The sequence below is a fragment of the Dermochelys coriacea genome, chromosome 7, assembly GCF_009764565.3.
Source record: "Dermochelys coriacea isolate rDerCor1 chromosome 7, rDerCor1.pri.v4, whole genome shotgun sequence".
Taxonomy (NCBI): Eukaryota; Metazoa; Chordata; order Testudines; family Dermochelyidae; genus Dermochelys; species Dermochelys coriacea.
The window spans coordinates 18,056,601-18,070,140 of NC_050074.1; the positions used below are offsets into that span (position 1 = coordinate 18,056,601).

General features: G+C 42.1%; 1 protein-coding gene across 1 annotated transcript; it reads left to right on the forward strand.

Annotated features, from left to right (window-relative positions):
• The first annotated feature begins 2,392 nt into the window (after positions 1–2,392).
• CAV3 (caveolin 3) lies at positions 2,393–13,261 on the forward strand. The gene is made up of 2 exons (XM_038410483.2): positions 2,393–5,733; positions 10,980–13,261. Exons 1-2 carry the CDS (start codon positions 5,620–5,622, stop codon positions 11,319–11,321), a joined length of 456 nt encoding a protein of 151 aa, XP_038266411.1. The 5' UTR covers positions 2,393–5,619; the 3' UTR covers positions 11,322–13,261.
• Positions 13,262–13,540: the final 279 nt, after the last annotated feature.

Consider the following 13,540-nt stretch of genomic DNA (forward strand, 5'->3'; position numbering starts at 1 on the left):
GCAAGCCCACTGTCAGCTTCATTACTAGGTGAAGGATATCAGGTGTCTCCTTGCATTTTCCTGATATACAAGACTAATTATTTTAGTTTAGTCATAAACCAGACACCCTCCTGCTATGTGTTCCTTCCTGCAGATTTTGTGTTTCTTGTCAGCTTTATAATCTTGATCAGCTGGTAAGTCCATATGCAAATAGACTTCCATTGAAAGACACACAATACACAACTCCTTACATATTATCTGTACACACATTTCACAATAATTATGGTGATCGGTGTGACACAGCCCTTACATGACATTCTCTGGCAAACAAGTATGTAGCTACCAGACCCAGGGGACCCTCTAACTCTTATGCACCCCACTATCCTCTGCCAGTGGTCACCAAGAGCGTGTTCACAGTGGTGAACCCCACACTATGACGGAATAATTGGAGAGAAATCTCTGCAATGAAAACATCACTGAGATTTACTCTTTCTGTAGCCCGAGGTTGCCCTCTGTGGAGATCCTTGCCTCACACACTAGCTAACCTTTAACTTACATCAAAACCCTTGAACTTCCTGAAATGCAGAGAACAAACCACAATAGGCACAGGTACGGATTAATGCTGCTTTTACTCACAGGACCCTTGTCTCAAAAAAAAAAAATTGCCAATATTGTTTAAACACTCCTAATTCATATGCCTGATCTCCAGACTGTGTGGGGGGCTCCTTTCTGGATGTGGTCATCTCTCCTTTCTTGAAGAGCATGAGGATATTTAGCTTCATGGTGGGCAGGCCTCGCCTTAATGCTGCGGAAAGTAAACAAGCGAACCCAGCATTAACTAGGAAGGACTCAAATGGAGTTAGACCCAGGCTGGATTTGGTTTATTAAATCAGGCCCTGCCAGTACTGAACTTTGTCCAATTTCTCTTTGTTTATTGGTTGTTGCATTGCCTGTGAATAAACACAGTAGCTCTTCTTCCTGTTCATCAACAATCTTCTCTGGGCCCTGATCCAGTAAGTTACCAAGTTACATGTTTGACTTTAAGCACTTGATTAAGCACATTAACTTTACGCAGGTGAGCACTGAAGACACTAGGACTACGTATTTGTATACCTTGCTGAATTTGCACTTGAATTTGTGGGGAGGGGGAGGGGGGTTATTTCCATAAAACTCACTGGCCAGTGTGGGTTACAGTCTGCCTTTGTGCCAATCCTGAGATGGTTTGAGTTTGTTACAGCCCCTAGCTATGGGATGGAGGCTCTTTAACTCACACTATAGCAGCTCATGCTTATAGCTCTGGTTAGGTCCCTGCTTCAATCCCACGTGTGTTAGCCAAGATGGCGGCCATCAAATACGCTTTCATAGGACCAGATGGTGATCCCCTTAAACATGTTGAAGATATTCTTTTCCTTGAGTGATTCCATTGACTTTAATATGAAACCCAGTACGGTGCACTCTAGAATTCAAGCAAGCAGAAGGTGGTTGGAGTTCAGTCAGGTCCCTACCAGTACAAAAGGTGCCCTAGTAGGAGAGATGATTATAAGAGGCCTGTCACGTTTCAACCAATGAAAGAGAGAATGAAATCCGGTTTCAGTGCTTCGTTATATGAACTGTTTTAAAGAGATAGTTAAGGAGAAAGGGTTTGTACAGAAAATAGCTCAGCACTGCTAACCTCAAACATCAAAGATTGTTGTTGATGAAAGCAGCAGAGGCACTGTGTTGGGGGTGTTGAAGCTGAAGGGAATGTATTTTTTTTTGCTATTGTGATGTTTTAGCCCAATTCCAAGTGGCTGCAGTCGTTAGTGGTGTGTTGTTTACATAATAAAATCTTCACTATAAATCACCGACTCTTATTTGGTAGTTGCTTGTGTCTCTAGGCAATGATCATTCCTCTAATGAATCATATCTCTTTCCTTTTTCCTACTGCTTTCATTATACAGCCTCATCATAACAGCCTCTAAATCAAACTCTCTCTGCATGGCAGATTTTTGACCTGGAAGGAACTTTTTACCAGCAAGATGCTTGTAAAGGAAAGAGTCCATAAAACAGGAACGCATTGTCCAATACTAAATCATAGGCCCAAGGAAGCTAATGTTGAAAAGCACCCCAGCCTACGTGTCTATGACCTCAGTAGAACCAGCTGACTGAATTAAAGCTGTACTTTTCACTGCAGACAATTTGAATTTGGCCCATTTTGGTCATTGATGTATGTCACAACACTCTGTGTACAGACCGCGTTTGTCTTATCTAATCCCACTAGATTGTAATAGGTCAGCCAGACAGCAGCTTTGCTGTGGGAATCTGCTGCTTGTGTGGTTGCTAACTGTCTCTGCTCAGTGTTCATTGTGAGAAAGCGTCCAAGACATGAAGGTTTCAGAAAGGGGGGTAATATTGTTGGATAACCTGCTACCAGCACTTACTCAGATCATGCTAGAGATAATCAGCTGAAATGCATAGCATTTCATAGTCTGATTTTCAGAGGTGCAGAGCACCTACTGACTTCAGCAGTAGCTATAGATGTTCAGCACTTCTGCAAATCAGGCCCTGCAACTCTTGTGAGTCTGGGACCTGACTCTGCATTTCTGTAAATGAAGTCAGTGGAGTCAGACTAGTGTACAATCTGAATGAGACCAAAACCAAGTCTATAGGTAACTAGACTCATCATTTACATAGGCACATTAGGACAGGGGCTGTAAACTCTTGCCGTCAATAGTTTCCTCCCTTCACCTGCCATTCCTCACTCTTTGTGGACCTACTGAAAACACCCCTTCCAAACCTCCAACACATCCCAAATCTCCCTTCACACACACAACATGCAGACACAAATATCTGTGTACACCACACAGAGACACAAATATCTTTGACTGAAGTATTGCCTCTTGGGAGAAGTCACAGAACGTGTGAAATCTCACTTTTTCATTAATGTTTCGGCTTTGGCATCATCTTGCAACGTGGCTTGTCTCAGTTGAGGGAAGAGAATTCTTTCATTAGCTAGACATACCCATCCAACATGGCCACCATTGCCTACTATAGAGACTAGAACTATGACATACTAATAGGTTCCTTTTTTGTATTTAGCTGTGATCTTAGCTTCATTTGTGTGAAAAATAAACGGAATGGTTCCCAACTAGAAATCTATTAACCCATGTCAATGAAAACATTACTACTCTTCTGACTGAACTGCAAATTCTACAAAACCTTTGCTGAATCTGTTCACCAGTCCAGCCAATAAAACTGGCAAATGAATCCCTAATGACACAGATGCTCAGAAGGGTTTGAAGAGACCATCTTCCAGTCTGACTCCTTGCATTTTGCAGGACTGTTTACACTCATTTTGCTCCCTCTTTGCTCAGTTGTAATGGTTACACAAGGTACAGAGTACAGGGAGACTCAGGCCCTTTCTTCCTTATATGCCAGCCATTACTATTTGCCTTACTGTACCATCCTCTAACAGTGTGAATCATTTGCTTGCTTTTCACTGTAGACTATTTGAATTTGGCCCGTTTTGGTCGTTGATGTATGTCACAACACACTGTTTGTGAACAGACCGCGTTTGTCTTATCTAATCTCACTGGATTATAACGGGCCAGCCAGACAGCAGCTTTGCTGTGGGAATCTGCTGCTTGTGCAATAGCTAATGTAGGTAATATTGGCAACCCCCGTTAGTGAAAATCTAATACTGAAAAATAACTCTCATTTAGTTGTTTATTCCACAATAGCACATGATAGCACAGTGCCGGGGACTGGACTAAATGATTTAGTGAGGTCTTTCCAATCCCTTCATGTCTATGGCAGGAGAAAATAATGATTAGTTATTGGCAAGATAGTCTGTGTAATTTCTTCAAATTAAGATGTTTGTAAATATCATTTTTTTCATACTGGAAATTTTTTTACACTGTGTTTAGAATAAATGTACTAACTTAGTTACCAGAACCTACAAAGCACTGGAAAGAGATAGCAGATGGATATTTAAATGCAATAAATGTTCAATGAATCCTAATTAATATAGTTATGATGGCACTTTGCCTAACTTTCTAAGGAGCCAAATATCCATTAATATGGGCCCTTCCTGATTTGTGACTTTGATTATTTCTGTTTGTTTGAAATTTTATTTATGTGAAAAAGCTAGAAGACTCCAAGTTCCTTCCCTGAGACTATATATTTTTGGCTGCCTTTTAAAAGGACTCTGGGGATTTGTTTGGCTGTTCCATGACAATATAGCTTCTTTGGAGATATTTATAGCCCATGATCTGCCTCCCCTGAGTCACTTATTTTACAGGCTCCAAATAACTCTATTTGCCTCAGCCTCTCATATGGTCTTGCACTCTGATCTATGTATCATTTTTGTTGCTTTCTTCTGTCTCCTTTGGTAATGGGGAGCTGGAAGGAAGTTTAAAATACAACCCTTATTGATATGGGGATTGCACAGAGCATAGTTCATCATGGTGCTGCCCATGGGGTGCTCTTATTTGTGTTGCCTGGCTTTTTGGTAGTTAATTGATGGCTTGTGCTGGGTGAAGTGCAAAGCTGCATAGCTTCAGTGGGAGCAATGGGATATATCATGCTGCCTCCTGGTAGCACAGGGAAACATTGTGCTCCACCCTACAGAGGAGTGCATGCTTGCTACACAATCCCTTAGGAGCAGATTGTGTACGTTTCTCCCTTCCTCTTCATCACCCAGCCAGTTAGCTAGTGTGTAGGATGCAGGGGCTTCAGCCCACCTCACCTTCCTTACCCTTTTGTGGGGTGCTGTGAGACCCAAGAGTTATTCTCAGGGAGCAGGCTCTACACCTACTCAAAGACTAGCCACTATCTGGCCCATAATGTCTCTTGTATGTTTCTGGGTGGGCTTACATCTTGCCATTGGGCACACCGAAGGATGAATGGGTGATGCCATGGGCCAGATTGTGGCTGGCCTTACACAGGTGTACAAGAGACGAAGAGGCACAAGGAACCTTCAGCCTACTTCCTACCCCCTCCCTCTGCAACAGTAGCCATAACTATGGTGATCAGTCCTGACACTGCATTAGTCTAACACAGACACCACGGTTAGACTGTCCCATGTGGGAGTAGGATAGTACAAGCCCCCCCTGCAGTCACCAGTGAAGCTAAACCAGAAGAGTGCGATCATACTGCACTCTGGAAATGGATGCTAAGCTCCTATTCCAGCATGCACCCCTGCAGCATCCCTCAAGTTCTCTATTCTATACCCTGAACTAACACCCCGCTAGAGTGCAGTCCCATTAAAGCCTCCAATATTGTATTTTGCATTATTTTCTCTTTAAAATGACCCTTCTTCAATCTCTCTCTGAATCATTCAGGCTAACTCCTTTGAAAAGATAGCTCTATGGTGTGAAGGCATAGATGAGTCCAGTGCCCCTTTAAGGAATGCTTTCAGGCCTCAGTGTGAGCTACAATATTAATTTTAGCTTGGAGGTTTGCCACAGGCAGATTTCACAGAGGGTCTTGAAGCTATAGCGAGGCAGCTGTTCACTGGTATCCAGGGTGGGGTTTGCTTAGTAAAGAAGAGCACAACGCTTGAGATACTGAATGCACAACTTTCTTTCGAGGTATTTTGCCAGCAGAGCAAAGGTTCTGGAACTTTTTTAAAATTGACTTGCGCCATTCTATCAAGAAACTATGGCAGAAGAGCAAACTGAACTCGAGGAGCGGATAATAATAAAGGACCAGCACACAAAAGAAATAGACCTGGTGAACAGAGATCCAAAACACATTAATGAAGATGTTATAAAGGTACACTTTCTGAGAGCCTTTGATTTTTATATGCATCTCTGCATTTTAGTGCAATAAATCTATTGGTATATTGCTTTTATATCAGGCTCAAATTCTACTGTATGTTTAAATCACTAAATATAGGGTGTAGCTGGACAATATGCCAGAGGAAGAGGAATTATCAAGGGCAGTAGTTTGAAAATGTGCTGTAGGGGGAAATCCTGCATTGCCAGGGAGATGCATAAACTGACTAGGTGATTTCATGTGGCTTTCCCATCTCTGATGAATGTGCTTGTTTAATTCTTTGAACATATTCACTCCAACTTCCGTGGCTGTAGCTTGCCAATTGACTGACCTTTTTCCATTAGTCTTGGGGAGCAGGAAGCCAAATATAAAAAAAGACTCATGCCCATGTCACTCTAAAGAATTAAAGTGAACCTTTAAAAAAAAACCTGCCAAAATTCAGGACAGTGTGTTGTCCTGAAGTTGTCCCTGTTCGGAGCAGTACAGAAGTTGATGGGGCAGCTGAATGTGTTCACAGTGTTATAGTCTTATTTAGAACAGAATTGTTTCTCCCGCATGCCGTGATCAACAGAGACACTGAGTGAGGAATATGGAACTGAACCTCTAAAGGGTGTTGTCTCTAATTTTGACCATTGAAGAGTGTGGGCTTGGTGCAACTCTATCCTCGTAAATGGAGGTACACCAAGGGTAAATTTGGCCCCATTGGGGTAAGAGAGAAGATTGAAAAGGTTCTGTTAAATTATGCTGTTTCCTTGAAGCATTACTGGAATTCAGATGAGATAAATGAGTGTGGATTGAACCTCTTCTTAAAATCAATAGAGGATGTCTTGTAATGTGAGCTTTGGTTTCTGCATTTAGAAAAGGTGCCACTTTTGAAAACAGGTGATGCAAAGGCCAGGTTAGGATTTGAACTAGGAGGCTCACTGATCAGCCACCAAGCGCAACAGCTAGCGTGCTGTAGATGGACATTCAATGAGCAGGGCAAAAGGGGATTGGGACAGCTGGGTAGTGATGTTATATCCAGCATATGTTCCCCATCAAACATGCATTCTTGTATCTCTTCTGCACGTCACTATCTAGTTTGTTAATACCTGTAAATATATTGGTCCAGACACTGGACTCAGCTATACCAATTTACATATGGAGTAAGGCTATTTTTGATCAGACACCCATGTAAGTGAGAGCAGTAAGTGTCCATCAGATCTAGTGAGAAAAAGACTATGATCCCAAAGTCTTTTTCTGCAGCCACTATGTATCAAATGTGAAGAGCAGAAATGTTCCCCGTGCTGTTTGGTGCACACAGGGTGACACAGAAAAATTACTGGAGGCATGAAGATCCTTAAGCCATTAAGCAACCAAGAAAGAAGGAGAGAGAGGTTAAAACACCCTGCATTCAATCATGACGAGAGGAGGGGGAGATAGAGAAGATGGAAATCATGGTCTGATTTCTCTTCTCACTTCAAACAGTGTAAATCAGGAGCAACTCTGCTGGAGTCAGCCAGTTTTGGTTGCAGATGAAGTTTGGGTTTGCAAATTTTGGAGTTAAAAACAGAACCAAAACTCTTTGGAGCTGTTCAGCCCCTAGTTCTAAGATGTCACCAAATGGCTACCTTGTACATGGGGAGAACGGACCAGCAGCCCCTGGTTGCAAACATCTGAACTGTTCCAGGTCACTTCATCCCATCTCTAGTCCTCTTTTGGCCTTTATATAGCTTCAACGACATGTGAAAAGCATGTAATGTGCTCACTTTTCCCCCTAGTCCACTGTCCTCTCTTTGAAGTAGATTCTGCAAGAACATCCCTCCCCAGTTGACCACATTTTTATTAAGCAAACCGCTCAGGGCAAAAGCTATCACAGGAGACTGCCGATCTTTCTAATTTCTTCATCTTTGAAGCACCCCAGTGACATCATCTCACACAATAAAAATAAACTCCACTTCACAATATTTTCTTTTCCAATGAGATCTTCAAATACGTTTGATCCCTCTTTCTCCTCATGTTCTTCTCCTACTGCAATGATCTGCTGCTGCCCTCTTCTGCAGTGTTGCTACCTCAGGAACAGAAATCTGACTCCTTTTTGTGTCCTCCAACATTCTGGCCTAAAGCACTTTCCTACTGTCACTAACTGCTGTATAAGGGGATAAACATAGGCCAGACTGATATATATTTTGGCTGTGTCTCCATACCTAAATGAAAAAACAGAGGGTGTAAAGGTGTAAAGTTGCTATAGATGGAATGATAAAATTTTATCAGAATTACGTCAAGGAATCTCTTTGAAATTTCCAGGAGGAAGATGGTATTAGACTGAAGTGAGATTGAAAGGAGCCTTGTACTGTGGCTGAAAGATATGTGCTTCTACAGATCTAACACAATTACCTGTGTGTTAAGATTCCATCTTCAGAAACTGAAGCCCTATGCCACCGCTTGCTACATGGCCCAGAAGGTAGCAAAATGAAGTTGTTTAGGTCCCAATCCTGTGGAGTGTGGGAAAGTGTGGTTCCTGCATTCTCCCTCTGGCTCCCAGACACCACTGGAGCCCAAGAGAATCTGCACCTTTGAGGTGTATATACAGGGAGTGGCAGAGACTGCGGAAGAAGTCATGCTGAATCGCATGCTTCCCTCGGGTCCAAGTGGATTTCCGTTTACAAATCTCCAAAGCCTTTCTGTGTTGGCTGAATTTGTGTCCCTTGCTTGAGATAAGCAGAGATGCCAGCTTGGAGGAGTTGATCACAGCTCTGTCAATGCCCTTAGGCTTTGTGGCTGTCACTTTCAGAAGAATAAGGTAGAAGAGGTCAATTGACAGCATGCCTAAGTTAGGGGACCCAAGTCCATATTAGGACACTCAAGTCAGCAGTTAGGTGCTCATATAAATATGTATTCTATGCACCTAAGATCCAAACTGAATATCAAGCTAGGTGCTCAGTGCCTTCAACTCCTGTTAGAGCCAGTTGACCGCAGGTATGTACTGGAAGACTGATAGAGTTCCTGTTGTAGGGCTCCCTCTCCCTCCAAGTATTGTTGACTAGTTGTGGCACATCTGGAACCTCACTATGTGCCCTGTGCCTGTCTGCACCAGAACAGAACAAATGGGGGTTGTTAAGGGCACTTCGCTCCTTGAAGAATGAAGACCTGGAGCACCCTTCTTTGAAAAAGTGGCTCCCCACTAGGAAGTCAAAAGTGCTTAAAGTTAGGCACATGCTGAAGTACTTTCTGGCTTCAAAATCAGGCATGCATGTAAGTATTTTGGATGCAATTCTGGCTCCAAGGGAGTCCTGTTGACTTCAATGGAGCCAGGATATCACTCCTCGACTTCAGTGGGACTACTCATGTATTTAAAGTTAGACATGTCCTTAAACGCCTTACTGAATCAGAGCCTAGGTCAAGCATAAAACCATTCTCTAATGATCAGTCATGCCCACAGGTTCTTTAATGTGGAGAAACAGCAAGCACAATTTATAATGGTTTCATAATAAAATGACAAATGCCTTTTAACCTGTGTTTATCATCCATGATTAATATTTTTTGTCAATGCTACAGTGATAAATGCAGCTGATGAATACATTACTCACGAGAAATATGTGAGTACTCTCCTGCTTTCTTGCAGATGTATCTTAATCTCAACTAAGCGGATCAGTAATTAAAAGAAACCCCATCACAAAGTTCTGCCAGGTAGCAGCAATGTCCCTGGGAGATGTGGAGAGGAAAGTGGATCTACCTCCCTCAGAGCATGTAAAGATGATTATTTGAGCTCTGAATATTTAAAAAACAAATACAAGGTGTGTGGGCATTTTATGAGTGCTATTCACCTCTTAGTAGAAAGCCCTCCAATGCTCTTGAAGGCTCAAAGGGGTAGGAATAGGCTGTGTGTGATAGTTCAAGAATAAACAGTTTCATGGCACATTTCCTGCCCCCGGTGCACAAGGTGGTGGACCTGCATGCGTTGTGGTGCAGTTCATGGGGACAAAGACCTGCATATTTGGAGCCCACCTTCTTGAGTCACCTCATGTCACCTGGTGGCAATTCAGACTGCACAAGATACTAAAAAAACATGCCTAGCATTGAACCTTTCATGACCAGTTGAAGAGTCTCCCCAGCTGAGGGCCCTGGTCTTTGGGATTTGTGAGGCAACCAATGCTGTAGACTGGCGCATGTCTGTGAATATTGTTTTTAATTTAATTTAGTCTTTATGTATCTTCCTCTTCCAGTGGGGAGCTTTGTATTTCTCTGCCTTTATTAATCTAGCTCTTGGTGCTTAGATATCTTGATTATGTGGGCATTAGAAACGGAAAATGATTTTCCACAAAAAATCCATTTTTTTTCCATTTTAGCTGCATCTTTATGTTTTTTCATTGCACAGACCAAACCACTGTGGGATGCATTCTCATTACTCAGATATTAAAACATATACGAAAAGGAAGCATCCCAAGAGCAGCAAATGTGTTTTAGACACCAATGTTTTTGCTCTTGCACGCTCTTGATTATATAACTGCCTTCATGTTCCCTTCCTGACACCCAAATCAATCCAATTGTTGTATTTTGTAGGCAAGGCATTTGCAGTAGTAACAGTATTCACCAGCTTAAAGTGCAGGGAATACCTGCTCACACCAATCATACTTTAGCTAATGATAAAAAGGCAGTCATCAAAATTAAATCATGGGGGTAGCTCTTGCCTCAGCCTAGGGGGTAAAAATGTTTTGTGCCCCATAACAGGTGTGCTCAGAGGCAACCCAGTTGTGGACCCTCTTACATCTCACCATAAATTTGTGCCATATGATGTAAGAAAACAGACAATGATTTGGTGAAGAACTGGCTAAGGGCTCAACATTTTGCAGCTAATTTTGGCCCCCAAACTCAAGTGTGGAGTAGACCTTTCGGACAATGGCAGTTACTCTGGCCCAGCTGCACCGGAGCCAGCTGATGAGAAGTGAATGGAGAGTAAGGCAGACACTTTCACCTTCCACACAGGGCCCATTTTCCACGGGAGCTTGGCTTTGGCCCTTTATTTTGGAAGGGCTACAGAGTCTGATGTCAGATACCTAATTTAATCACTTAAATAATTAATTCTTTGGAATCCTCACTACTAGAATAGGAGCATGCCGATGTACAAGAGATCTCAACTGGCCAATAAACAGAAGAGTAATTGTGAGCACTCTTCTTCAGTTGGATGATAATTATCTTCCCTGCTTGAATCCTGTGTGAGTGGCATCCCCCTAACCCACCCCTCTGTCTTGTCTGCATTTCAGGTGGATTTTGAAGATGTCATTGCTGAGCCAGCTGGTACATACAGTTTTGATGGAGTATGGAAAACCAGCTACACCACCTTCACAGTCAGCAAGTACTGGTGCTACCGGCTGCTTTCGGTTGTGTTGGGAATCCCTCTGGCAGTCATCTGGGGCTTCCTCTTTGCTTTAATCTCCTTTTGTCATATCTGGGCAGTGGTGCCCTGCATCAAAAGCTACGTGATCGAAATCCAGTGTGTCAGCAGAATTTACTCCCTCTGCATCCACACCTTCTGTGACCCACTGTGCAAGGCCCTGGGGAAGATCTTTAGCAGCATCAAAGTTGCCCTACGCAAGGAAGTCTAGAGTGATTGGCGGAGAAAACTAGCAGAAACAATCACTCACCCAACCATCACACTTTCAAAGTTTTCCTAAAAGACTGTGCACCATATTCTTCTCTCAGTTACACTGGAGTAACCAGGGAGTAACTCCAATGACACCAATGCAGTTACTACACATTCAATCTAATGTAAAGGAGAGCAGAACTTCTTCTGTAATTATTTCATGGACCACAACTTTAGATTAATACATGCATTTATTAAGTAACAAATAAGGGTGTGAGAAAGCTAAAGTACATTAGGTTACAATGCAAAATTGTCTGTTTAGTTAGCCATTAGCTCAAAATAGTATCAGGAAGCACAGTTATGTATTATTGCTGCAAATAGTGGCTGTTGTATACGCTTTTGTTTTAATTTGCAATATCCCAAAAGTGTATGGATTGATGATGTAAATGACAAAGTTTTGTTTCCATGTGTGTTTCCATTTAAGAAAAGCTTTTAAATCCAGGAAACCTTACTGGGTAAATTTTTGACTGCTGAACATGCTTTTTGAGGGGTGCAGTTTGTGTCTGTTGTTTTGTGGCTGCAAGTGCATATCATGGCATTTAGACCCGCTAACTAACTGTGGGCATAAATCAGGTAGTTAAACATGCAGCTATTACAAGCTGTATCCAGGATTCAATGGCAGGCACAAAAGCTGCAGACATTTGGCCCAATTTTTTTCTCAGACCCAAATTACACTTATAAACTGGACGGTTGGGCCTCCCCACCACATCTGAATATTTACCTCAATGACTGCAAACGTATTTGACTAAGTCACTTAAATAATTACCAGATTGGTTTTCATAAAAGATTTTGGCTTATTTGCTGAGAAGGTGGGAGATTTTATGTTATTCGCTTGTTTGATCTCATGATAAACTAGGGAATTCATTTTCCTCCCTAATGGTGTTTAGTCTTAGCTAATCAGTCCTGTTGCCATGTTTCTATGGTCCCTATAGTTACAGCTGTCTTAACACTGGAGCAAGAATTAGCTAAAATTCCTAGAATTGTGGGGTCCCATTAACATCAATGGTGTTGCACTGGTATAAACAAGAATAGATTTTAGCTCATTGGGCCTAATTCACTCATGCAATATTTAACACAAGACACCCTAGTGTCTTTAATGCATTTAGTTCAGATATACCACCGTGCAAGCAAGAGGAGAAAGAGACCCTTTGTTTTCAGTGGAAGTTGCACATTTCAGGTCAGAAGGGGTTTGGCCCGTAAAAATTAGGGATTAAAAAAGGGCCATTATGTCAAGTGCAAAGGTATTTCCTACTCTGTATTCTCAGGTAATTTGTCCAGCCCATTTTTAACGAATCACACAGTGAGGAACCCATCAATTCCCTAGGAACGTTATTCTGGATGTAAAGCATGTGAGTAATTCCATTACTATCAAGCAAAGCACTTAAACATGTTTAAAGTTAAGCATATGCTTAAGTGCCTTGTTGAATCAGTGTCTGAGCTAGCTCACTTTTCAGACATTTTTCCTGATAGGGTTAATGGTCCTTTACTCAGTTCAGTGCATTGGCTTCCCGTAAGTACTAGGTCCCAGATCTTCAAAAGGTATTTAGGTGCCTAACTCCCACTGAAATCAATGGTGCTCCTCCAATGACTACTAAGAGCCAAATTCTCTACTGGTACTACTCCAATGATGTTGGGGATTTGTGCTCTCGTTATTGCAAAGTAATGGCACTAAACATGCCAATGACACTAATGTTTTTAAAGGATTAACAGAGAAAAAAAGGATGTAGTGATTGAAAAAAGAATAAGGCTTTTTGTTCTATTGATTACACGCTCAACTCAAAAAGCTAGACACACACTTCTTCCCAGCTGTATTCTCGGGCTATTAGTATGTGTGCAGCCTTTACGCTGTTGTATCTGAGCTCATGTGCCTTTTGAAATGTGTTAATGCAATGCATTTATTCATTTAAGGTGTCTTGTTTCATCTTTTCAATGTTCCAGAGTTAGCCATTTCAAAGCAGGAGGTCTGGATGTTAAAGGGCAGTTGTCCTGGGCTGCCATTCATCTGCATCTTAGGCTATAAGTGCCTTGGGGCAGGGATTCTGCTGTGCAGTGTTTTAGTGAAATCCTTCCAGTGAGCTTACTGGCACCTTGCAGTCCAGTCAGTACTGAGTAGTTACATCAACCCAGAAGCTTCCCTGCTTCCCTCTTGCTTGGTGGAGGAAGTAAGTGGCATCAGACCTT

What these genes read in the sequence shown, in the direction of transcription:
- CAV3 (XM_038410483.2), top strand. Translation starts at nt 5,620, where the DNA reads ATGGCAGAAGAGCAAACTGAACTCGAGGAGCGGATAATAATAAAGGAC. An exon ending in TTAATGAAGATGTTATAAAG is followed by an intron (nt 5,734 to 10,979) that starts GTACACTTTCTG and finishes TCTGCATTTCAG; the next exon opens with GTGGATTTTGAAGATGTCAT.